Source organism: Panulirus ornatus, chromosome 57 (assembly GCF_036320965.1).
Source record: "Panulirus ornatus isolate Po-2019 chromosome 57, ASM3632096v1, whole genome shotgun sequence".
Taxonomy (NCBI): domain Eukaryota; kingdom Metazoa; phylum Arthropoda; class Malacostraca; order Decapoda; family Palinuridae; genus Panulirus; species Panulirus ornatus.
Genome location: NC_092280.1, coordinates 29,621,285 through 29,647,994, shown reverse-complemented (window position 1 = coordinate 29,647,994; position 26,710 = coordinate 29,621,285). Strand labels below are relative to the sequence as shown.

At 40.6% G+C, this 26,710-nt stretch overlaps 1 protein-coding gene across 3 annotated transcripts in view; it reads left to right on the top strand.

The window, feature by feature from the left end:
• Positions 1 to 1,112: 1,112 nt before the first annotated feature.
• The window catches only part of LOC139766385 (uncharacterized), a 42,881-nt gene continuing 17,283 nt past the window's right edge, over positions 1,113 to 26,710 (top strand). Inside the window, exons 1-4 of one of the 3 annotated variants that reach the window (XM_071694949.1) lie at positions 1,197 to 1,264; positions 3,740 to 3,800; positions 6,486 to 6,601; positions 7,186 to 7,297. In XM_071694949.1, the coding sequence (XP_071551050.1) occupies positions 6,487 to 6,601; positions 7,186 to 7,297 (227 nt within the window). In that variant the 5' untranslated portion in view covers positions 1,197 to 1,264; positions 3,740 to 3,800; position 6,486. Of the gene's footprint in view, positions 1,265 to 1,417; positions 1,531 to 3,739; positions 3,801 to 6,485; positions 6,602 to 7,185; positions 7,298 to 26,710 lie in introns of those variants that run through there. The other 2 variants (XM_071694948.1, XM_071694950.1) reach the window with 2 other exon arrangements.

The following is a 26,710-nucleotide window of genomic DNA, read 5'->3' as shown; positions in this document are numbered from 1 at the left end:
TGGACAGAGGACAGCGGTGTCATCGTTTAGTCTTCTTGAGATCTCCAACAGTTGTCCAAAGGAAGTTTAAACATTTATTCCGCAAAGATCCGCCATCAAGGCTTACAGTCCGACCAATTTATGAAGTTTCTTGCCTCTGGCTAACTGCAAGATAATTGCAAAAGTTAAAGTGGACGACGTCAAAGTGTTGAAAAGTATGACAACGAAGCGAAACGGAAAAGATTGATCGTAATCACATCACAATAATGTTAAGCTCTACGTATAGTTTAATAATTCCAAGTTCATTTATATTTAATAAGGCTGGTAACATCTTTTTGCACCATATATATATATATATATATATATATATATATATATATATATATATATATATATATATAACGTGTGTGTTTCCTGAGTCCACGAACACTCCTCGTGGTTTCCTCCTGCCAAGTTGTCACATACCAAGGTGGGCGAAATATGGAATTACGTAGCCTATATATATAAATATAAGTATGAATATATATATACTTGTATGTAGGTGTTTGTCAGAGTATGGTTTATGTAAAAGTTTTATACAAATCTCTTATATCTACTTATAAAAATATGAAACACTTATGCGACTTATGTACAAGCTAAAATTAACTTTATAAAAAGTGACGAATAATTATGTAAATCTTTGAGACCGTCTGTAGAATATCGACATGGTATTTCCGGCCAATTTTTTTAATGGATAATTCCATTTAGTACAAGATTCTTTGATATGCTTTATATTTAAACTTTGTAGCTATTTCTTATATAACATGAAATTTTCAGAACCGTTTAGAATGGTGTAATGTTTCCTTACCTGTTAATGGAGTAGATAGGCATATTTAGTGTTACTGGTAATCTTGCATGAAGATATGGGATAATGTTTTGGAGGATGTAAGGTACAGGGTATTAACTTGCAGGAAGGGGCGAGAGCGGCGGCCGGAAGGACGGGAATCGCTTGAATCACTCTATTACTGCCACTTGTTTTCATGGGCCGCTACCCATCTAAATAAACCGCACCTCTGTAACAATAACGATGAATATAAAACGTTCAAGGTATGTTTCATATGAGCGGCTCAGTTTATATAATGTATATTTTTCAGTGTATGTTTTTTGTGAATGATTTACAAGAGGATGGTTTTGTGGATATTCAAATGATGGCGGGCGGTGAGATCGGTTTTCGAACACATCTGGGGACGTCACCTCAGTTGCCGCAACGATCGTCTGGACGTCAACACCTCTCGACCCCAGCAAGGTGCGAGATTTATCCTGTGTGGTATACAGATGTGGTCAACCACAGCTGACTGTGGTAGAGACATATCTTACATGTTTATTGTGCTGGGTGGGGTGTGGTGGGCGAGGTGTGGAGGGAGTGGGTCTGGGGTGCCACGGGGGAAGTGGCCGTGGGTCGTGGGACTTCAAATAGGGAGTGACTCCCTCTACATCACGTCACGTCATTTAAAGTGTGTCACTTTCTAGGCTGTAGTTGATGTATGGAAGGAATTAGGTACCTTTCACTGTGTATGTCCACTTTTTTCTTGTTTTCTTAGTGTTATACGGAATTCTTGGCAGGCGCCAGCTTCCCTCTGTTGCTGGAGAAGAAAGGTAAAATTATATCAGAGATATTCAGCTTTATGGAAAAAGCTGGTGTTGGCAAGACCTGATGATTAGGATTAAGGGTATTGGAAAGACAAAATGTAAAAAGTGAATTCAGAAGTTATTGTGTGTGGGTAGTGTGAGGATAAATGATTTGCCAGAATTTCCTAAAGATTCTTAGATGTGAAAGCTTAGATATGTGTGGAATATGTTGTAAGTTAACTAAGATGTCCCTTGAAGGAACAAGTTATTTCGGGAAGATTTTTCATTATAACGCTCTTGGTCATAGTAAATCATGTAATGATTAGTATAATTGTGTTGTAATTAGTAAGACCCTGAAATAAGCCCTTGCAGGAAAGAGACTTTAATGTTGGGGTTAGATTTGTGTTCAAAAGGACATTCATTCCTACTTTTGTATTTTAAAAAGCATGATGTACATGAAAGAAAGTTTACATCTCTTTAAAAGATAAGTTATTTACATGGAACTTTAGGTTGCATACACAGAATCAACATACCCAAACCCAGGTTAACTGTCATATCATTTATGTTGGTTTCAGAATTCTAACTCTACAGTTCAGTCTCGGACCAAGCTGTTGGTTTCCTCTTCTGCTTGGACAGGCTATTAGAGCCATGGCTTCTAGGATTTTATAGCCTCTTTATTTTGGCTGGTTTGGCACTTTTTGTAAGAACTTATTTAAGTCCTTTTAAAATTCTAAACTGATTAGATAACAATGTTTCTATTGGCTTTAAGAAATAGGCATTTCTGGGTCCTTTTTTTTTTTTTTTTTTGTTTTCTCGTATTATGTGGCTAATGGTTTATGGTGAAATTTAAATCTTGCATGTCTATTATGCCGGTGGGTTTCTTTGATTGTGTGCAGATTAGGAACCATGCCTTTCAGGTTATGATCAGGAAATCTGACTTCTGCATTTCATTTGTAATTGGATATACAACTTTTATTGAACCGTTACTGGAGGTGTTTCTCAGTGTGGCCTTACATGTTATACTGTAACTCGGATAAATGCTTGTAATGTATGTGAGGTTTCATACTGTAGCTGGTAAATGTCATTTGTAGCAACTTGATGAATTTGGTTATTGAAATCAATGATGTCATTGGAATTGGTAAACTTTGTAGAATACTGCTGCACATGCAGCAGTAACTTCTTGCACTGTTAGGGTAAGTTACATCTTTTGGGATGGTTTAAAAGATTTAACAAATTGTTTTAGAAAAGAAATACTAACCCAAGAAAAATGATTGCTCCATGTGGAATAAGAGTCAACTGATTATGATATTCATTCATTCCACTTAGGTTAACTCATGCCCAATAGTTTTGCATTTTTTCATTCCTCATTAGTAAGACCTTAGAGGAAGGTGTGAAAGGTTTGGCTCATTTCAGTGCAAGTATGAACCTAATGAATGTGGTTAATAATGGGATAGAATTCTAGTGATAAAAGACATCATGAATTTGTTAAAAACATGATTATCATTTACACCACAGGGGATCTGAACACACGTGCCATTACCTGGTGTGCAAGACTAGTGACTCCCATTGCACTGATGATAAGCCTGTCATGTGAATGGCTCATGGTCAACATGTATGATAACTATGAGGCAGGTTAGCATAAGTTAGTAAGACAATGAAATAAGTATGATTGCAATATTGTTAGTCACAATTCGTAAGGTTTTCCCTTGGAGCCACATACTGATGTTAGATATTGGATAATTGGAAAATTATTTCAAAATAAACCTCCACTTATGCATTTCTGATGATAGTTTAAATTGACTTTGACTGGAAGTATTACTTGTATGTTTTGATCAGCTCAGTATCCTATGGTCTTCATTGATTTAAGAAAGTGGACAGAGCTTTGAAAAGGAACAAATATGGGTTTCAAAATGTAAAGAAGTGATATTCATAGAATTTTTTTTTAAATTTTGTGATATACAGCATAGTGTAATGTTCATTGAATATAAGAAAAAAACAATGAATCTGCTGAAAGTGCCAGAAACTTGTCTTTTTCTGTTGAAATTAAGTGAATGCCCTTAGGTATGAGTAGTTTGTGGTAAGAGATCACTTAATGATTTTTTATAGTTTTGAAATATGCATGATACCATATTTGACTGTCTTCTGCTTTCAGAAAGAACAAAGTCACAACTCGTTTATTTTCCGAAAATGCCTTGTGGTAGCTGATGAAGCAGGTGTGTTAGTAATGTTTCCTGCTTTATTCCACATGTAGTGAATAAGAGTGTTACTGGTTTTGATTTGAACCTACCCACATCTTTCTTATCCGAATTTGAGTTTGGCACGATCTAACGGTACTCTGCGCCTTTGTAAATCTTTTATTGTGGTTTTACTCATCATTTGACCTCATGATCAAAGCCATGCTCACTTTTGTTGGTTGATGTAATACTGTGGAATTTGATAGAAATGGATGATCACATTTGCATTACCCATTGTCGTAAAGCTTTATTCAAATTGTGCATGTGAAAGTTTAGTCATCAAAGATTACTCAGAATTTTATGGAAATGATGAGACCCTGGGGATAGATTCTTTGAGTTAAATCTACAAAACATCTATATATGTATGAACTGTGCCCCCTGAAATTTTTTATTGAACCTTCAAAGACTTACCAGTAGTTAGTAATGGAGTACTTTGTAAAAGAAAAGAATAGTGTCATCCTTTTGTTAAATGTATTTGCTCTTTGTTTATATTGGGAGTTTTAACATTTTATGCATGATCCTATATTTACACGTTTATTGCACAGACACGTAAAGACTTAAACATCTCAGTACTTGAATTACTTATTTGTTGGGCGTAATGGTGAAAGGTTTTCTAGCAGTCATGATACAGATTATGCAACCATTCTTTGCCCTTAGTAAATTGTCACTTTTAAGTATTAAGTAAATGCATGTTAATTATTATTGATAAATTTCATGCTTTCCCTGTATGCAGTTTGCATATTTGCCCATTTTTATCCAAGAGGTTTGCACACACTTTGTAATCATGGTCTGTAATTTAAAAGGGTTTCTCTGTCTTCTTAATTGAAATCAGGAGTGATATGTGTTCTTTTCCACTGTTGGCACAAATTCCTCATTTACAGAACACTGTCAAAATGATAGGGAAAGTGTATGATTTGGAGTTGGATTTCCTAAGACTGGATTGTGGTGTAAGAAGATTTGGTACTGTATTAAGATATGAGGCTTGAATGAGGTGTGGCATAGAGGAATGTGTGACTGTAAAAGTGAAGACTGGAATATTCTGATGATTTAGGGCTATTGAAAGAATGGAGGTGGGAATGAGCAGTTTTAAAGAAGTAGAGGAAGGGCATGATAAAGATTAAGGTAAAGCGAGGGAGTTAGGAATTACTACATGTGTTTTAGATGGCTATGAGCATTGTTGTTTAGAACTTTGCTATTATGCTGGATAGTTTGAAAAAATGAAAGATTTACTGATTCACAGTTTGATGTAATATTCATATGCTTCATATTTTCTTTCACTAGCATTTAGGATCATCTTACTTTGCCAGTAGATGGTATTTCTATGATGAAATGATGCCTGAGAGATTAAGTTTATTGAAGATTTCCATAGCTTGATATATTGATATATAGGAACCATTGATGAGTTAGTGTGCATTACATATGACAGTTAGACAATGGATGTGAGCAGCTGTGGCCTTTCTTTGTCTGTGCCAGGCACTACCTTGCTAATGTGGGAATTGGCAGTCATGTATAGGGGGAAAATATATGTGATACTGAAGTGTTTAGTTCTTGCTTAGAGTTGCATCATACATATATTTTTCCTCAAACTACTGTGCTATTACATGGTCAGATGAGCATGATATTGATTCTTTTTCTGCTTCCTGCCTTATTTACTCTAATAATTTTTTCCATTAATGTGCATTTCTTTTAACTTTAACATTTGTTCAGAACATGCTGTAAAGAAAAACTTGCCAAGACATAATGGCACAAGCATACATCGGTTGCTTGGGTGGGATAGATCAAGGTTTAAAAACATTTTATACAGTTCGTCTCATAATGGGCACTTGTGTATTGTTTTATCCATTTTTTGGCATTTGTTTTGGGTGCTGAAAAAAAGATTTCTTTGTTCTTGGAAGTTATCATTTTATGACCTATCAGTATATAAACTTTGTGGATGGTAGATAGAAAAATTGTGATGAAGAGAACGAAAAATTAGATAGGCAAGTTACATTTAAAAAGTAGCATGAAGAGTATTGGATTTAGATGCAAGAGTTACAGTGGAAAACTTTTTGGGTAAGCTGAACTGTATTTAAGAGCACTGACTTTGAGACAGAATGATTGCACAACCACCTACTGATGAAAATTGATTTCTTATGGACCACGTTACTGACTTTGTGGCAGCATGAAGAATGTAGATAGTTGCATTTAAGTCTTAGAAATGTTCTCTTTTGACTCGTTAGTCTTAAGATCAGAAATCAGTTCGATTGTTTTACAGATTCTCTGATTGTCATTTTAAGAATGTATGGTTCTGTTTCAAGTTGATTGATGCATTCACACCCAAAAATTCATTTCTTATGTTCACTTGCAGGTATATGATTTGTTTCAGACCTTGACTCAAACCATGACTGTAAACAATTCCTAGTTATGAATTACTTTTCTCTCAGTTTCATGGATGAAGTGCTCAATTACATAGTGGTCTTTTGTGCTAAGCTGTAAACGCTGCAGCCCTTTTTATGGTGCACAGTAATTTTCAGATTTACAAATGATATTTATAAAAATACTTATAGTAAAAGTGTGATATTACCTTATCTTTTTGTTGCATGTTTTTTGTTGGGTACTGGTACTTTGTTTTATGGACTTTGTATGGGTTACTATTTTGTGTTATATTCCATTTGAATATTGCAGAATGTCCGGGAAGGTCAAACAGCGTAGCACGGCCAACACTGCTGAAGCAGCCACTGTGTCTGTCAACGAGAAGATTTTGAAAGAATGTCATAACCTTTATACTGATCCAGATAATGGTATATATACATATTGCATATATGTGTATGTTTTAATGTGTCAGCTTTTTCTGGGTGCTGTAATTTTTATTAATTTTTTGAAGTTATGTATTATTGCATGTTCCTTTGCATTTACTTGTAAGGACATGTTGATTTACAATTTTGATATTTATCATGATATTGAAATGGGATACTGCAGCTAGTTTCATATATCTGTAAAGAATTCAGGATTTAATGCAAAAGTTATAAACCAGAGCAAAGTTCCTGTTATACTTTCTTTTGCATGGATGTTGCCAGCAGAGAACATGAAAGACACTTGTAAGAACAAGGAATGTCTAAGTATATTTGTATTGCAATGGTAATGAAACCTTAAGGCAAAGACCCCTTTTATGGGACTCCTTCAGCTCTTAGGCTGCACTTCATGTGGGATTAGGTATGTTAGTTAATCTCCTTAGGGGTTTTAAAGTCCTCTTTTTTTTCTGTTTACTGTCAGTAATATAGTCTTCTAGAATGTGATTTTTTATCTTGGTTTATTAGTAGTTAACTTTAGCTATTATTCTTCTGGTACAAATGAAGGTAAATGACCCTTTGTTCTTTCTCCACAGGCCTGGTAGCCATTGGTGAGAGCCTGGGCTTGAAACTGCTTCCTCCTAGAAAAAAGATTACTGTGATGCTAATGGGCAACCATTCTGCTGGCAAGAGTTCATTCATCAACTGGTCAGTCTTACATATTCTTATATTAACCACAACATGATATAGTTTTGTGCATTGGAAAATTCAAACTTTGAATCGAATCCTTGTGGGTCATGATTTCTGTTCATCACCCGAGATGATGTCATTTGTATCTATAACTCCATCCCCATATACATTTATATTCTCTCCTCATGATGATTGAAACAAGGTTAGCTTAGTTCTACACCCCAAGGAAACACTTCATATCTCTATTTTTTGTTGAGATGCAATATGAGATCTGTTTCTTTATTCATCCTCCATATCCTGGTTGCAGTCATTTTCATGGCACTTACGAGTACCTTTGGCTGCCAGCATCAGCATCACAAGTTCACTGAATTCATCCACTTTCCTTATGGTTTACACCTCCTTCATCCATGGTATTTCAATTATTCTTAACCTTGTTTCACCTGTTGTACATTCTTTCTGGCTGTACCACATGAAAAGTTAGACTTTTACCATTGCATTTAATTCCCTTCATGCCAAAGAAGACATTTGTATGGAATGAGTACGGTATTGGGTTTGGGACCCTAGACCAGAGTTGTTGCTTCATTATTGAGTTTAATGCAAGAGGAATAGCGTTGGCATGTTTTAAGGGAAGATAAGTTAGAGAAATGTAACAAACATGAAAGATGATGGAACTTCTGTTTATGATAAAGTGATTGATGGTTCATCCATCTTACTGGAGGGTATAAATGATAATGCAAGGGAAGTCATGGGATATTTTAATAGAATTTGGATTATTTTGAAGGAAGGTTGCTATTTCATTAGCTATCTGGTGGTAGATGCAAATTTTTGCTTTAGGTAGATTTTATACTGATTGATAGTTTACTTTGTACTATTCTAGAGGTATATTTTATTAAAATAAATAGAAATGTTAACTGTAATATGTGGTATTAATGACTGGGTAGGTGAGAGTGTGGGAAGAGATGCTAGTTAGGTATAGCATCCAAACAGTCTCATGAAATAAAAGAACAGTATATAAGAATACAAAAACAACAGAAATAAGTGTTATAGGCCTTGGCTTGTGGAGAAATAACAAACTTTTAGGGGAGCATATTCGAGACAAATTGCTGACGTCATTATTATATACTCTGTGCAGCCAGCTTGATAAAATTTTTGCTGCAGCCAAACTACTGTTATTAACTTTCAGTTCTTCATTATCAGAATCTTTATTAGATCCATGTATGTTGTCAGATGTATTATCATTTTGATCACCAAAGTTCTCATTTAAAAAACTACCTGGTTGTAATGCCTAGAAAATGGAAACCAGAGATAATTATTTAAAAATCAGCCAATCCTGGTTGCTTACATTGGGAAACCTTAAGATTTTCCTTTCACTTTGTTAGAAAATTTGGGGTTTTCTTTTAGCAAAAGTAGGCTACTAAATTGTTCAGACTGATTACTTTAATTATGGATTCCTCAAGTCATTATTTTGATATGTGAATTTTGGAGAGCTTGTGGATGGAAAGGAGAAACCAAAATTAGGTAGTCACTTGGATTGCACTGACATTGTTCTACTCCACTGAAATCTATCATAGCTGCATCCTCTTTTCAGTGATGCTATCAGGTGTTTCAGTCAAGTCAGCTGGGCTGAAAGCCACCAGGGATTTTGCCTTTTTGTTTTATACCGGGCTCATGATTTTTATAATATATTTTTAATGCATTTGAACACTCACCTTTATCCTCTTTGCCTTTATACAGTGGCACTATGCATGCATTCTGCCAATCCTCAGGTGCTTCACCATGAACCAATACATACATTGAATATCCTTACCAACCAGTCAATAACATAGTTACCCCCTTTTTTGATAATTTCCACTGCAATACCATGCAAACCCGCAGCCTTGCTGGCTTTCATCTTTTTGGTAAAGTGTTTGAAAGAAGAAAGCTGAGAGTAAATGTGATTAAGAGCAAGGTTATTAGGTTCAGTAGGGTTGAGGGAAGTAAGTTTGAATGGAGAAAACTGGAGAAAATGAAGTGTTCTAGATATCTGGGAGTGGATTTAGCAGCAGATGGAACCATGGAAGTGGAAGGAAGTCACAGGGTGGTGGAGGGGGCGAAGGCTCTGGGAGCATTGAAGAATGTGAAAGGCGAGAACATTATCTTGGAGAGCAGAAATGGGTATGTATGAAGGAACAATGGCTCCAACAATTTTATATGGTTGTAAGGCATGGGCTGTAGATACAGTTGTGTTGAGGAGGGTGAATGTGTTGGAAATGAAATGTTTGAGGACAATATGTGGTGTGAGGTTGTTTGATCGAGTAAGTAATGAAAGGGTAAGAGAGATGTGTGGTAATAAAATGAGTGTGGTTGAGGGAGCAGAAGAGGATATATTGAAATGGTTTGGTCTCGTGGTGAGAATGAGAGGAAAGATTGACAAAGAGGATATATGTGTCAGAGGTAGAGGGAACGAGGAGAAGTGGGAGACCAAATTGGAGGTGGAAGGTTGGAGTGAAGAAGATTTTGAGAGATTGAGGCCTGAACATACAGGAGGATGAAAGGCGTGCAAGGAATAGAGTGAATTAGAACGATGTGGTATACTGGGGTCGACGTGCTGTCGGTGGATTGAACCAGGGCATGTGAAGCTTCTCGGGTATACCATGGAGTTTTGTGGGGCCTGGATGTGGAAAGGGAGCTGTGGTTTTGGTTCATTACACACGACAGCTAGAGACAGAGTGTGAATGAATGTGGCCTTGTTGTCTTTTCCTATTGCTACCTCATGTGCACGCGGGGGGTGCTGTTTCATGTGTGGCGGGGTGGCACCGGGAGTGGATGAAGGCAGCAAGTATGAATGTGTACATGTGTACATATGTTTGTGTATGTGTATGTATGTATATGTGTATGTATGTATGCATTGAAATGTATAGGTATGTATATGTGGATTGATTGGGCCATTCTTTTGTCTGTTTCCTTGTGCTACCTTGCTAATGCGGGAGACAGCATCTAAGTATAATGAAAAATATATGAAATATTTTAATGTATATTTTCAGTTAGGTTTCTTACACCTAGCATGATATTTTCAGTTCACTAATAACATGTAAAGCAAATAATGAAGAATATTATGGGTTCACATAGATAACGAATAATTATATTTTCCTTAGTTGCTCTGGTTCTGCTTTTTCTCTCTTTCAAAAGCAGATGGGATATGTTAATGACCTTAGAGATGTATTTCAATTGAGATGAAAGTTAGATAGTGCCATCATGCCTGTCCTTTAGGTTGTTCCAGAGAGATGTTTTTGAGGTGCTAAAGAAAGATTGTATGATGGTAAGTATTTCAAAAAGAATAAGATGTCAGACATCCAGGCCATCTGTTTTGGTGGGTTACCCAGTGTAGGAGATGTTATCTAGGGTTAGCAGGGGGCAGATAAAGCCACTGTGCGACAGGAAGTGTGTGGCTTCCGCTGGTACCAGAACACCTGCTCACTCCTGGGCCCCTTCAGGGTTGTGCTGGACACATAGCCATGTGCACTTCTGTATATGGTGTTAATAAGAATTAATGCTTTACTGTGTTGTGTATCACTGGGTATGCTTTTAAGAACTAGAGGTCATTTTCAGCCACATTGTATATTTCTTCCACACATTTGTTCCAGTGTAGTTTGTATTGCTGCATTTTTATACTACTCTGGATCTTGCTGATGCTACTGTGTACTGCTATTATTTGTTTACACCCTGTACTGCAAGCACTCATATGCATATAGCACTTTTTTTGCTGATTTTTTACTCCACTGCCTCTCATTTGTACCTGTCTGTTGACCAGTCAAGTTTACCTTAGTTTCCTTTATTTGTTCGCACGTTATTGTCATTCATGCACATCATCAGTAATGATGCATTACTGAATGCACCTGCATAACTCATGTATACCATTGTCTGAAAGCTTATTATCTAAATATATATCTATGGTGTGTACCACACACTCATATACATTGTTGTCAGTGGATGAAAAGGAGTACAATCTTGAAGAACTTTTCACAGCAAAGGAGTTCATCCTCTCCCTGGTTCTGATTGTAGCTCAGCCTTGAAGCAGCATTAGCACTCTAAAATGGGGTCTTGGATTGTACTACAAAATAGTGTACTCTTATGTTTTGCTGTAGTAAGTGTCATATTTATGTATTGATTTTATTCATATAAACTTACAGGTGTACTGCTCCGTCGATATGAGAGTTATGATGTAGAGTGGTGACTGATATATAAATGTATAGTTGATTCGTGTATGTAACAGAAGAATGCATGTTTGAAAGATGGTTAGCGCAGGGAACAGCCATCACCACCACATCCTGTATGAGACTCATCATTATCAGCTTGCCATGATTCACGCCTTGCTTGAATACTCCCTTTCTTCTTTGACCAGTCACACAGACAGCTTATAAGTTTACCAGTCTTATTTTGTCAGGTAGTCAGGAAGCCAATCACTGTATTAATTGATAAGTAAATCACATCACTTGTATATAGGTAAATCAGTGAAATACATACCCACCCGCTCTGGTTCCTGTCCACTCTGTCAGCCAATTGTAGTAAGTGGCTGGTGGCTAATCAGTATCCTATCCAACCATACTTCTAGTCAGCCAGCTTTTCCTTCACGAATACTCAACCAACCTTTCAGCCATAACTCACCAACTAACTGTCTGACTCTCCTTTCTCCCATGCCCAGTCATCCACTCACTTGGGTAATCAGCCATCCATCTTGCCAGCATCTTATATGCAACCAGTTAGCCAGTTTCCATACCAGTGTCTGTTTACTGCTAGTTTACCACCAGAGACAGACACTCACTCATTCATTGAGCATCTAAGCTGCAACTAGTCAGCAATGTAACCAGCCATGTAGCTTTTCAGTCATTCACCATGTTAACCTTGCATCCACAGCCACTTTGTCATCTAATCTACCAGCCACAGAGAGTCAGTGTAACACTGACAGCCTATAGCAGTCAGACACTTAAATAATCATCTGTTACATCCAGTCTTCACCTATGTTGCCAGCAGCAGTTTTTCTTTCATAAGCCTGTCAGTCACCTTAACTGATGAGCTGCCTTCCACCAATTGAGTCTTCGAATAAGCTAAACAACCAGTCAACCAACCACCCAGTTTATTTATCTGTATAAGCTAGACATCCTCTTACTTACACCAGTTATATAACCAACTAGCCACCAGACCAGCTACTCATCTAGTTAACCAGCAACCAAGCTTTCCACACAGTCAGCCAGCCTACAACATAACCTTAAAGTCAATCACATAGTCCAATCAGAGAGCTAGGCAGCTAACAACAAAGCCAGTCAACCATGCTACTAACCATTCAACCCACTATACTTTCACGCAGCCAACCAAACAGCCAATCATGTCCAAGTCCAACTATCCCACCAACCAGAGTCAGTCTCTCTCTCTCTCTCTCTCTCTCTCTCTCTCTCTCTCTCTCTCTCTCTCTCTCTCTCTCTCTCTCTCTCTCGTGTGTGTGGTACAGAAACTTCACTTTAAAAGTATTTTCTTTTCTTTTATGATTGTCGTCTGGTTCCCATGTTAATGAGATAGTACCAGGAACAGATAAAAAGAAAACTGCATTTGCTTACAGATTATAGGGTAATATGTTGTCAGGCAGCATGAAGGTATTACAATTATTGGAAAAGCAATTATGTCCACTCTTCAAGAACAGTGTTATGGGCCGTGGGGTTGATAGGAAGGGCAGTGGCACTCCCCTCACCTCCTGCAATTGCGTACCAGAAGGACCATTTTTGCATTGTTGTTTTTGTATGTGCAATGCATCCCTGTGAGTGTATTGGCATAATTGACTGGAAATCTTTCTATATGATTAACTTTATTCGTTTTTTACATACATATTTAGTGTCCTGAATAGAGACACTGGTTGTATACATCAAAAAGTAACTTCTTGGATTCCTCTGTTTGACTGTAGGGTTACAGGGTTATATCCTAGAATGAAGTCTTGCTATAAACAAAGTTACGGTTTAGGGGGCTTTGTGTTCTCCGTAGAGAAAAAGTCCTTTATATGTAGGATGAGCAAGTGTTATTCAGTCACTGTAACTCTTTTTTCCTGGGAGGTTGTAGGTATAAGTATTCTTGAAGGACATTTGAAAACATTGAATCGAACTTAAATCTAACTGATTTTGATCACCAGAATGTCCAGACAGGATGTAAAAGGAAGCATAACTTGCCATAAGTCTAGAGTAGCAAGTTTTAGATAGATTCATATCTTTTTGATACTAGGTTAAAGTTGTTATTGTTGGCTATTGTTGTGTTGCTTACACATGTGCCCCCCAATGTTTGTCTCTCCTTGAAGATTGGTGTTGTAGGTGGGGTTGATTTCTCTGTTTTTAACTGGGTGTGTCTCTAGAACTGGCAGAAACATCTTGTCAGCCTTTTCTGATAAACAAAAATTCACTAATGTTTGTGAAATAGATTGAGATTCTTTTTGGCCAGTAGAGATTTTATAATCCTGGAATCCTTCAGAGAAATGACATCGTATATTTTATGTGGGATTTCTGTGAGGTCAGGCTTGGCCTGGCGGATGTTGGGGAGGTTATCTTGTTATTATCAGGGCTGACACCTGACAGCTGCTGGGGTCTGATAGTGGAAGATAACCCCACCCCTCCTTCAGTGTCCTGAAGGACCTCGCTCTAATGTCATAAGGATCATTATCCATAGGTTTAAGTCATGGGAGTCTGCTTGGTTGGTTTAGGGCAATAAGGTTAGATGTACACAAGCAGTCACACATGCACATGCAAACAGGCACATGCAGACGTTATACAAGACTTGAAGCTTTGTTATAAATAATGTTCAAGAGCTGGGGCCCCACAGGTGTAGAACTGTCTGATATAGTACAGATAGATAACTACATGCACATACAACAAGGTGCACATAGGCACTCATGCACATACAACAAGATGTTAAGTACAGTATTTCTGAATTACAGTTCACACTGTATCAGAAGAAAGTTTTTACAGGCATGGAATCCAGTTCATTACATGTCAGTGCAATCAGGAATATATGCACATGCAACAGGTTACATACACAAGTAGGCATGCATGCACACAAGTGCCAGGGATTGATAGTGGAAGATAAACTTTTCCACCTCTCCTCCTCAGTGTCCTGAAGTGCAGCCAGTGTCATAAGGATCATTTTCCACAGGATGTAGCTGTGCAAGGCTTGAGGCTTTAAGGTTTGATATACACAAGCAGGCATACATACACATGCAGGAGGGCAGCAACAATGGTACCAGAATTAAGACACCTGAGTTAAAGTGAAAGGTTATAGGCCATAACCTATCCACCATGGAAGAGAGTAGAATAATGAGTGACTTGAACACAACCTTCAAACTTTCTAAACCAGTTTGATGATCTTATAAGTGAGCAGTCCTTTGAAAGATGCAAAGGCAAAGCAACCCGAGGCCACAGCAAGAAATTAAGCAAGGTGTGTGTTAGAAAAGAGGTGACAATGTACTTTTTTTTATTGTCGGCATGATGGACAAAAAGAATAAGATTAGTAATGAAATTGCAGATGCTGACATTATACAAAAGTTTAAAAAGTTGTATGATAGTATAGAAATTCAAGAATAGTGTTCTACAGACATATGACTCCCTTCCCAGTCTGTACAAGTAAATTTTTACAAATTGAATGAAACAGCACACACAAATAACCAGGTGTCCCTGTAAACGGGCGCACATGCACATTCAACAAGATGGAAACACATAGTGAGCACTCTCATGCATATGCACAAAGGAGCATACTCAAGCAGGCAAACATACACACCCAACAAGAAGCACACATGTACTTGTAAAAAGGAGCACAGTGAAATAGGCAAGCATTCACATACCATAAGGAGTGCACAAGTAGGCACATGCAGCAAGAAGGACATGTACTTGTAAGTAAAGACAGGCTGCATTTATACAAGATTACAAATAGTGATCACATGCATATGCAACAAGGAGCACACGAGTGCCAAGTGTACATGCAACAAGAAGCACATACAAGTAATAGAATGCACATACAACAAGGAACACACCCAGTTAGTGTCATGACATACAACAAAAAGGACATACATGCATATAAAGATAATGAAAAAAGATTTGAAAATAATTTTTACAAAATAAGTGATGGATGAATCTATTAGACTGAATGAGGATGTATTAGGTACTTAAAGCATACAGAGGTTCAAGAGTTGTATGAGGGAAGAGAAGGCTTTGGAGATGGGGCCCCATGAGTGCAAAACTCGCTTCCCATACAGTTCAGACAGATAAATACATAACAAGGAGCACACACAAATAGATATATATATATATATATACTCGTGGTGTAAAGTGATTTGGTGTATATATATGTTTTGTCTGTTTGTATTGTGTAGAGGGAGAAACTTGAAGATGGTTAGTTGTCCCACCCAATGAATCACCTTATGAGTCATCTGTTGTTGTCAGTGGCAGGAGTCACAAAGAGCCAAGGATGGTACACCCACAAACATGCGAATGGTGTGAGGATATGAGACTGCGTAGTATTAGTCAACGTAAGCTAATTTGTATGCAACTGACCCACAAAGGCGCATTTGTGTTGAGTAGTTGGTGACCACAAACATGCATTTCTTCCTACATTTGTCAGCAGCAATGCAAAAGAGTAATGTGCATTTGCTAATACCTTGTACCCTCCCATGACCACATGTGAATTGTCAAGCACCTTACCATACATGTGAATAGTGAATCACATTTACTTAGCCACATATAAATGTGAACACCCATGCACGCAAGACAGATATTTACACAGATTTACAAAGCCAGACATGCCATACATAAATGTGAACACCCATTCACACAAGACAGATATTTACACAGATTTACAAAGCCGGACATGGATAAACCTTTACACACATACACACAGACAGTGGTAAACATGTACACAGCCAGACATTAACATACAAACATGTAAATGGCCTGGTGGAAGCACAAGTGAATGTGATCACATCGTACACTTGCCATGCATGTTTCTTAACATGTATACAAAGGTGACATTTCATTACGTATTTAGGTATTCAGTAGTAAGTAATTCATTCCTCAGCTGGAGCTAGGTTTTTACGTTCCATATTAGATTATGAGGGTAGCAGTTGGGTCCCATAATAATGTAGAACCTAACCGAACAGGATAGGTCTAAGTGTAGTGGTACAGTTATATATGACATAGTACCAGGTCATATTGTTCAGTAATTTTGTACAGAGTTATATATTAGTAGTAAATACTATTACCGATGTAATAGTATTAACAGGAATTATGGTGTAATACAGAAGATTGTACAAAGCAGTGTTGTAGAATGATATAATACAAAAAATATATCTCAAAGTAGAAATGTCAAAGATTGTCAAATTTTTTACAATTGATGGTGTAAAAATTAGTACTAAATAGTTTTAGAAGGATCTGTTAAAAATCATACCAATTAGTGTTTTAAGATTTTGCTGAAAAGGATTTTTAGTGTTGTAAATTGATGAATTGAATTATGCTGAATAGGATTATATTAGATATTGTAGATTGATGATAAACATGATAGCACCAAACACTTTCAGAATGATGCTTTGCAAAAATACCAAATAATGTATTAGAATGGTACTGAACAAGATATAAACAAATGGTGTTTAAGTGTTGGACAGATGAGTACTGAGGCCTGATGTGTGTTAGGGAGAGGCCCACAGGATGTCAGGTGCGTTGGTAAGTCCCCAGCCTTATCTGTTATTTATTTAGAGCTGTGGAAGTCATATGAGGAGATCTGGATGTGTTGGGGGAGAAGGTGGGGGTGTAAGTTCCCCAGCCACCTGGCCGAGAATCCAGGCCCAGGTGGCTGGAGATAAAGCTAGGAATGTCGTCGTTTGGAGGGATATGGTTGTAGGAGTTGAATTTGGAAGGGGTTTGTTGGAGGATCCCTGGGAGTGTTGACTAGATGGACAGGGTTCAGGAGTTGAAGATTTTGGAATGGATTTGTTGGAGAGTTCTTAGAGATGTTAACTAGAGGGATTGGATTCTAAGACTGAAGAATTTGGGAGGGAATTTTTAGAGGATTCTTTGGGAATGTTGATTAGAGGGACAAGGTTCAGAGAATTTGGAAGAGGTTTGTTGGAGAGTTCTTTGGGTGTTAAGGGATGGCTTTTGAGAATTACAGAATTTAGTAGGGATCTTAAAAGTGTTAATTGCAGGGACGGCTATTGAGAGATGAAGAATTGGGGGTGAAAGGGCTCTTAGGAGTATTGTCATTTTTTTGGGGGGGAAGGGTGTGATGTCCTAGGAAGTGTTGACTTGAGAAATTTAGGAGGGTTCTTTGGAGTATTGTGTTTAAGATACAGAAGTAAGGAGGAAGTATAGCCTCCAAAGTTCATTTGGTTACTTTGAATCATTGCCTCTCAGCATGGAATTCCCAGTCATTGCATCTTATTTAGCTTGGAACTGAATTGTTGCCTCATAATTAGCTTGGAAAAATCGATGCCTCATATCAAGCTTTGAACTTTGAATTGTTGGCTCTTAAATTGTATAGAAGTGAATCGCTGCTTTTTATGTAGAACCTGGAACTCTGAATTATTTCCCCTTATATTCAGCATATAGCTGAATCGTTATTTCATATAACTGAATCGGTTTCAGTTATATTTTGCTTAGAACTGAATCAGTTCAACTTTGATTTTGAACTGTGAATCCGCCTCTTATAATTAGCGTAGAATTGAATCACTACTACTTATATTCATCTTGGAACTGTGAATCTTTGACTCTTATTTAGCTTGGAAGGGAATCATTACTTCTTATATTGGAACTCTGATTCATTTCCTCTTATATTTAGCCAGTAATCATGAATCATTACAACTTGTCAGTTGGATTATTGAATTTTTTTATGGCGTGTCATAAGGTGTGGTGACGTCGGTGCTTTAAGCGCATCCTCTGGGTAGCTGAGCACGAACGCTAGGGAGGGTTTAGCTGACACCATGGCCCCCGAGACCAGGTTCATTGAAGCCAGTCCACACTTTAAATGACCATAATCGCGCTCCGTAGTGATTGCGGCGCAGTGCGTTGGACGATGGTCTCATTTTCTCTTGCTGAAAGAATTAGAAATATTCATCGGAGTCGATGCGATGGAGCAGAGTAAATCGTTGAAGATGTATGGTGATTGTAGATAGTGGTGAGTTGGTCAGGTTACTGGAGCCTTGTATTGTAGATAGTGTTGAGGTGGTCAGGTTACGGGAGCCTAGTTCATTGGGAGATTAACTTCGACCCAGACACACACGCTGGCAAGGGGAGAAGCATATCGTATATCCTTCCCCTCGTAGAACTGTGCTTGACTGCTGATAACACCACAGACATGGCCGATGTTTCACTGTTTGCGAAGAGCGCATATCGTATTGCGACCATGGGACTGGGCAAGCGAGGCTCGGTAGGTTGTTATTTTTTCCCCCGTTAACATGGGTGTTAGCAAGATGAGTCGTTAGTTTGTATATAAAGAAAAAAGTATGTTAGGTTATTAGTTTTTGTTCATACGTGAGAAAGGGTAGATGAATAATTTGGTTTACATCTGCCGTGGATGAGATGAGGCGTTTCTATTTACACCAGTGTTTTTGTTTACATGGAAAGGGGGGGGGGGGGTCGTCATCTTTGTTTTCATTGAAGTAGATCAGAAAACTTGTTTTAGGTTAACAGTTTGTGGAGATTAGATTAGTTTTTCTTTTTTTTCTGGCATCCTGGGTAGGTTTCTGACTTGCATCTTAGATTACTGGTTTTTGTTAGTATATACAGAAGCTGTTTATATCCCTTCGGCTGCTTGCTATCATCAACTCAGCGCTGCAATACGTCATCGTTTTCATCGCCCTTACACGATTATACCAGGTGGTGTTGCTTTCTTTTCGCAGACGGTCATAATATTACATATATATTGTATTGTTGTTCAGCGGGTGTCAGAACAGAGGAGTGGGGAACCCATCCTCGGCGTATACGCCGGCTTATATGTCACATCTGCCGACCTGTTGTTCTGATCCTTACTGCGCCTCGACGAAAGGCATATTTCGTACGCAGTAGCATCCAGCGTGTTAAGAGAAGCGATTATGGTGTTTATGGAATGGGGAAGTATGGACTGTTATGTCCTGCCAAGGTATTGTGACACCCAGCTCGTCTGTCCGTCTCCACGGAGGAGGAGCCTGGCTCTGTAAGCCCAGCCAAGATGGCCTTCCCTGGTCTCTCGTAATACGTAAGGCTATCGCTCCACGCGGCCGCGTCTAGCTTGCCTCATCACCGGCGGGCAGAGGCCCCGCTGGTTTATGTGTAGGGCAGCAGATGATGCTTTGACCTCTACCACGAGCGAGCGGATGTATAGTTAGTCATGATTACCCCAGGACCAGTGTCTCTGAGACTCCTGGTGTTACCCAGTGACTCCACTAACTCAAGGATGCACTCCTTTTACTCGGAAGGAAGTATGGACACACACACGCACACACTGTGTGTGTCGTTATTGACCTGCTCTGGCCACAGCATGTGTGGTTTGGAAGTAAAGTGGCTAAATTATGAGCTAAAATTCGCAAGTGTTGGTTCACTCATGAGGGTTTGGGTTGATCTGCATTTTTTTTTTCACGCGAATATTGATGGGAAACGTGGGACATGTCTGAGCGTCGAAAACGTTGATGATGGGCGTGATGTAACCGTTCATGACGATGATGGGCATGTAAGCGTTGAAAACTTTGATGATGGGCGTGTTGTAAGCGTTGAAGACGATGATGGGCATGTAAGCGTTGAAAACTTTGATGATGGGCGTGTTGTAAGCGTTGAAGACGATGATGGACGTGTAAGCATTGAAAGCGATGATGGGTGTTTTAAGCGTTGAAAATGACGATGGGCGTGTTGTAGTGTTGAAAACATTGATGATGGACGTGGTGTAGCGTTGAAAAACGTTGATGAAGGTCGTATTGTAGCGTTAAAAACGATGATGGGTGTGTTATAGCGTTGAAAACTTTGACGATGGGCGTGTTGTGTTGAAAACATTGATGATGGGTGTGGTGGTGTTGCGTAGATAATGCGTGTGCTGTAACGTTGTGGGTTTTGGTCACGGTGGTCGATGGAAGCTGCACTGAGGTAGATAAGGTAGAGTATGGGTTAGGAGGGGATGTTAAGGGGACAGCTTAACCATTACGCCAGTCTCTGTATCTTTGTACCCCCTCCCCCCCCTTCCTGGTTCTTATGTTTACCCCCACACAACACCAGACAAATGTGTGCAGTTCTGTTTGATTGCAGCCTTTGGCTGCAGTCGTTTCATTGACCATTTTATTGTTATTATTATTGTTATTATTATTATTATTATCATTATTGTTATTATTATTATTATTATTATTATTATTATTATTATTATTATTGTTATTATTATTGATGTCCTTTGGGGAGGAAGGAAGACTGCTACACATGTATTTCTTGCGTGTTGCAGTAGGGGCGGGGGGTGGTAGAAATCCTCCCCTCCTCTATTATTATTGAGGCTAAGGAAAGAGTTTTTCTACTTGGGCTCAGTCAACTGTATCTTACATTACCTCACTGGTGTTGGAAACAACGAATGTTTATATATTCGATTTTCTGCTTTAGGCTGTAATTTTTTGTCTTATGTACAAAGTATGTCTTCGTATAAGTTATTTCATATTATGTATATATATATATATATATATATATATATATATATATATATATATATATATATATATTTATATATATATATTTTTTTTCTAATTTTCCAAAAGAAGGAACAGAGAAGGGGGCCAGGTGAGGATATTCCCTCAAAGGCCCAGTCCTCTGTTCTTAACGCTACCTCGCTAACGCGGGATATGGCGAATAGTTTGAAAGAAAGAAAAGAAAGAATATATGCATTATATATATATATATATATATATATATATATATATATATATATATATATATATTGTGTGTGTGTGTGTGTGTGTGTGTGTTCGCCGTTTCCCTCGTTTATGAGTTAGCGCCAAGCACAGACGGGGAAAATGGCGTCGTTCTCTGACATCATCCACTTTTTAGCTGTCGTGTTTGATATACTTGGTTATTATTGTTATTGTTTATTATTATTATTATTATTATTATTAATATTATTAGTTCTGTAGTATAATTGTGAGATCTTGAGCATTGTGTGGCCTAGCTTGCAGGAGCATGATCGTGTGGCGCAGGACCGGGGGGGGGAGGGGGCAAAGCGGCCATGGGGTGGGTAAGGGGGTGTGGGTGTCGGGGGGGGGGGGCAGGTTTTTAAGGTGGCGCTTGGCTTGGATGACTGGCTAGTTTTACCTCCCGCTAGACGGAGAGGAATAGATCTTGGGGGGCATTAGGAAGTGAGGCACAGGGTAGGATGGCGGTGCACAGGTCCCTGCCAAGCACACACACACACACACACACACACACACACACACACACACACAGCAGTATTTGAGTCAACAGTAGCCACAGCAGGGACTGGTGAAGGGAGAGCATCATCGGAACTTGTTACAGTCGTGCCAGTACTAACAGTAGAAGCTTGTGAGGGTCTGTCTGTGGCTTGGCTTGGGCCAGGATAAGCGAGATTTGGCGTGAATCGTTGATGAGGCGGTGGGTTAAGTCTGACCCACCCCCTGTTCCCCCAGCGATGAAGTCGACGTGTGTGTGTGTGTGTGTGTGTGGACGGGGGAAGTGTTATCGAAGTGTCTAGTGTGCAGTGTTGGGTGAGGCAGTGGTGGTAACACGCGTGGTGAGCGACCACGCCACGCCAGGGTCGTGTCCGTGCTGAGGGTGTGGGTGGGGGTCATGTTGGATGCTGTCGTGCCAGACGAGTACGAGGCGCGGCCTGGGGGTAGTGTGTGTCTGAACGTGCGTGAGGCTGTGATGGTGGGGTGGATATGTAACCCCCCCACCACCACCGTCCGCCCCCCACTCATCCCCCAACACCTCCCAAGCCTCCCCAGCTTGCCTCGTGGGGAGCCAAGGAGGAGCGTGGATGGGTCCGTCTGCTGGGGGAGACGTGACGCCGGCCACAGAAACAGCCGGGGACCATTGCTGTCCCCCAGGTCACGCCGTCCACACCCCGCTCTCCCCCCTACCTGCCACGTGGACGCCCCTCCTCCCCCAGCAGACGGCCCGCGTCACGAGCTCTCGGGTGTCCTGACGGAGAGACGAGGACATCATCTTCTGCCGGAGGTGAGGGTGAGTGTCTGAGTCGTGTGGTGAAGTTCCTGTGTCTCTCACTCCTGGCCCGAGCCCACCACACGGGTCATCGCTGTACTTCCCGACCTACCACCAGCAATGGGTGGGCCGGTCTATCGTGGGCTGCTCACCCCAGGTTGGGGGTTTAGCAGCCCACGCTTGACCCCCCCCCCCGGGGGGGGGGGTGACGCTCGCCCACCCACCTGACCAGCGAGGTCGTCGGGGGTTGACCGGAAACCCCCGGACCCCCGTGGGGGTATTCCCCAGACATGGTCGTTCTTTCCAGCGTCCACTACACCCTTATCTGGCTCATGGACGCCACAACCTTACCTAACCTGGAAATTTTTACTTTTTTTTGAGGGGGGGGGGGGCGCAAGAGTCGCTGATTTTTCATGCACTTCTGCCCATCCTGCGCAGGCGCAGAAGAGGAGAAATGTAGAGGGCACATGAGGTTTGCCCAGGGACTTGGCATGAATGGACACAGATTATAGGTTACAGTGTGAGGTGTTAACACGGTTTGCGCAACACTCGGTTACACAGTGTGAGGTGTTAACACGCTTTGCGCAACACTCTGAATTGGTCGTCAGTGTGCATGATATAAGCCAGGTGTATAACACGAACAACATTGTTTAGATGACGTATGTGCATAACGGAATTATTATTATTTACCATAAGCAAAGTTGAGAAAATCGTGTTTTACTCGGTGATGTTTGGTCAGGAATAAATATCTTTTCCAGGTAGTCTTACTATGATATATATATATATATATATATATATATATATATATATATATATATATATATATATATATATATATATATATATATAAAGAGTTTGATTATTGTGATTTAACCCGGTCTAGTGCTGGGCCACTTGACTATGTGAATTGTAACCTCACTGTTCTTTATGCTTCAAGTTTGATAGTGTAACTTAAGTAATTAGACCATATTCTGAGAAGCCGTCTTGACGTGTGTGTGTTGTGTGTATGTGTATTTATTAATTTACTCGGGGGGGGGTTGTCATATACGAGTGTAATACTTTATCATTTTTGTCATGTAAATACTGCTTGATCCACTAAAAAAATAATTCATAGTCCATTATGTCTGTCTGTATGTAGAATATTGACCAGGATGTCATTTTTTTCAGTTGTATCAAGTGGAGTTAACTGTGGCCAGTTGAGGAAGTGATTATATCGTGGGTGATATTATTACAGTGTCGTAGCTTCCTTTGTTGTGGGTGTGATGTATGTTGGCATGCCCACGTTTGCGTGCCCGGTCACATGTTCATTGTTGTGTGTACGGCTCGACTCCTCTTGTTTAGGTGTTGTGAGGGAGGCGAGTTGGGAGTGAATACCTGCAGTGTGTTAAGCTGGAAGACAGATTTTGAACTTGGAATGATTTGTCATGTGTTGGTACATCCCCCCTCCCCCCTCACCCCCTCGTTGAGGTAGTGCCAGGAACACAAGACCGAGTCTTCGATGTGAGGAAGGAAAAAATTGAATCTTCGCTTGGCCTCTCCTTCTGTACCTCATTTTGAAAGGGGATAATACAAGAGGGAAGACATTCCATCTGTGCACCCCACGTTTGCGACGCTTAAATGATAGTGGGTGGTATGCTTTCTCCTTTATCTATCCCCAGGGGTAATTATATATCCCCATCCCCCTTTTTTGGCCCCTGGGGTACAGGAAACGGGATACAAAGGATAAGGTACGAGAGGTGCGTTGCAGTGTTGCAGCCACGATACCTTTCGTTAGCAGCACTGTGTGTTGACGTAATAGACTGGGTTCATAACGCCTGGTTTTGTACGCACGAAATGATATCCAGACCCCTTGAGCGACAGGGCGTATGCACGATTGCACGGTCCTTCAGTACGACGGTATAACCCTTATGAACAGTGGTTACGATCTCTGTGTATGATGATATCCCGACCTGTGACTTGATCCATGATTAAGGCTCGGGTCAAAGGTCAGGCAGTCGTACCCAAGGGTCGAGCTGTCGAACTTAAGGGTCATATCGTCGTATTCAAGGGTCGTACCGCACTACCTTAGAGGTTGATTTGAGTTTTCCTTCAGAGCAAAAAAAAAAGATATGGAGGGTTGGTTTCTTTTGGTGTTGCGTGTGGGATTTGTATGTACGTACGCGAGTGATTGCATGCCGGGTGATGTGTATTATTGGGTCTGTGTGGGACACGCGTGGGATGCAGGTTTGGGTCTGTGGGACACGCGTGGGATGCAGGTTTGGGTCTGTGGGACACGCGTGGGGTGCAGGTTTGGGTCTGTGTGGGACACACGTGGGGTGGAGGAGAATAACGGTGTGTGTGTGTGTGTGTGTGTGTGTGTTTCTTGGTCGCCAGGCGGGAAGTGGACCTTCGTGAAGCACTTGCCGTGGAGGCAGGGACACGACGGCCCTGAGGGGTGGGGGTGGGGGGTATGTGGGTGTAGGGGTGGGAGAAGGGGAGTGTAGGGGGTGAGGGATGGAGTGTTTTATCACTCCAAGGCGCCTTGTGTGTGTGTGTGTGTGTGTGTATGTACCGGAAGGCGATGGTGTAGAGAGTGACGCGTCTGACCCCAGCTCTCAAGATGTCTTCCCTCGACGCCGTCAGTCGTCTCTTGCGTCGCTAGCCTTTCCGAGGGAGACCTCCACACCGGTACTGAAGAGTAGGGAGAGAGTCAGGCGCACGTCCGCCATGCGTCGTGACTCACCACCATAGTCTGGTTATGGTTCATAACGGTCTATTGTCATGGAGGAGGTTGGTGACGGCTCCGGCTCATGGCTGGTACCGTAACATGACCTGGCCTGGTGGGTGACGGTGTTACGCACTGTCTTGACCCAACCCCGGCTGGTGGGTGACGCTGCTTGTCCGTATATCCGCCTTTTTTTTTCACGTGGGAATTGTGGCCGCGTCCTTGTGACAACCCACGCTTGTGTCCGTACAAGTGTACTCTCTCTCTCTCTCTCTCTCTCTCTCTCTCTCTCTCTCTCTCTCTCTCTCTCTCTCTCTCTCTCTCTCTCTCTCTCAGCCCTGTTCCTTCCTAGAATTCCCTCCCCCCCTAGCGGTCCCCTGCCCCAATTTGAGGTTGTAAACCTTGGATATATATATATATATATATATATATATATATATATATATATATATATATATATATCACACACACACACACACACACACACACACACACACACACACACACACACACACACACACACACACACACACACACGTCTCGCCCTACTGGATAGAGGCAGAAGGTTGTGATGTACAACAGTAAGTGTCGGGGTTGTACACGAGTTTCTCAGGGGTTAACACCTTCAGCACCATGGCTCACCTACGGTTGTGCTGGTTGTAGAGGCACCATGTGGTCAGTGACCTGTGCAGTGTTCATTCCCACAACTAGGCAGATCTTCAGTCATACAGCTTTGCCAATGTCCGGCTGTATGATGGTTCAGGTGTTCACCCATATAACTCTGCAGATGTTCATCCACGTAGCTATGCAGGTGTTCAGCCGTTTAGCTATGCACGTGTTGTATGACGCGGTTTATGGTTTCATGTGATTAGGTTAGGCCACGTGGCACTGCTGAAGGGAAGCCACGTGAGGTTGTGTTCACATGGTTGTGGTGAGGGCGACGTGCTGTTGCATTCGTACTCACGTGGTTGTGGTGAGGGCGACGTGCTGTTGCATTCGTACTCACGTGGTTGTGGTGAGGGCGACGTGCTGTTGTATTCGTACTCACGTGGTTGTGGATGAACATTGATGAGTCGGTGGTGGGGGGGGGGGGGGGTGAAGCATTAATTGATGATGTGTTTGAAAAGCGCGGGGTAACCCACGTGTGGGGGATGGAAAGGAGTGTGTCTGGGGGCATCGTACGTGGCGTGATGTGAACGACCGGTTTATAAAACGCTTTTATTACTCGTATTGTCGGGGATTAAAGACATATGCAATTGTTATAACACATTATGGGGTTTTACGTGATCATGGTCTACTTATGCAAATATAGATGTTGGTTGAGACAGTGTGAGGCACGTAGTGAGCGTAGACAGGATAGGGAGTCATACAGCTGATGATAGCGAGGTCGGTTGGATTATTGGAGGCCCGGGAGGCGGAGAGAACGAAAGGATGCCGGTTATATTTTAAAGCAAACGAGTTTGTTCTTTATTGCCAATTAGATTATGATTATATAAATAGATGAGATGGAGGAAGATTACAAGGAGTAAAGATCGCTTAGATAACTAGAATGCA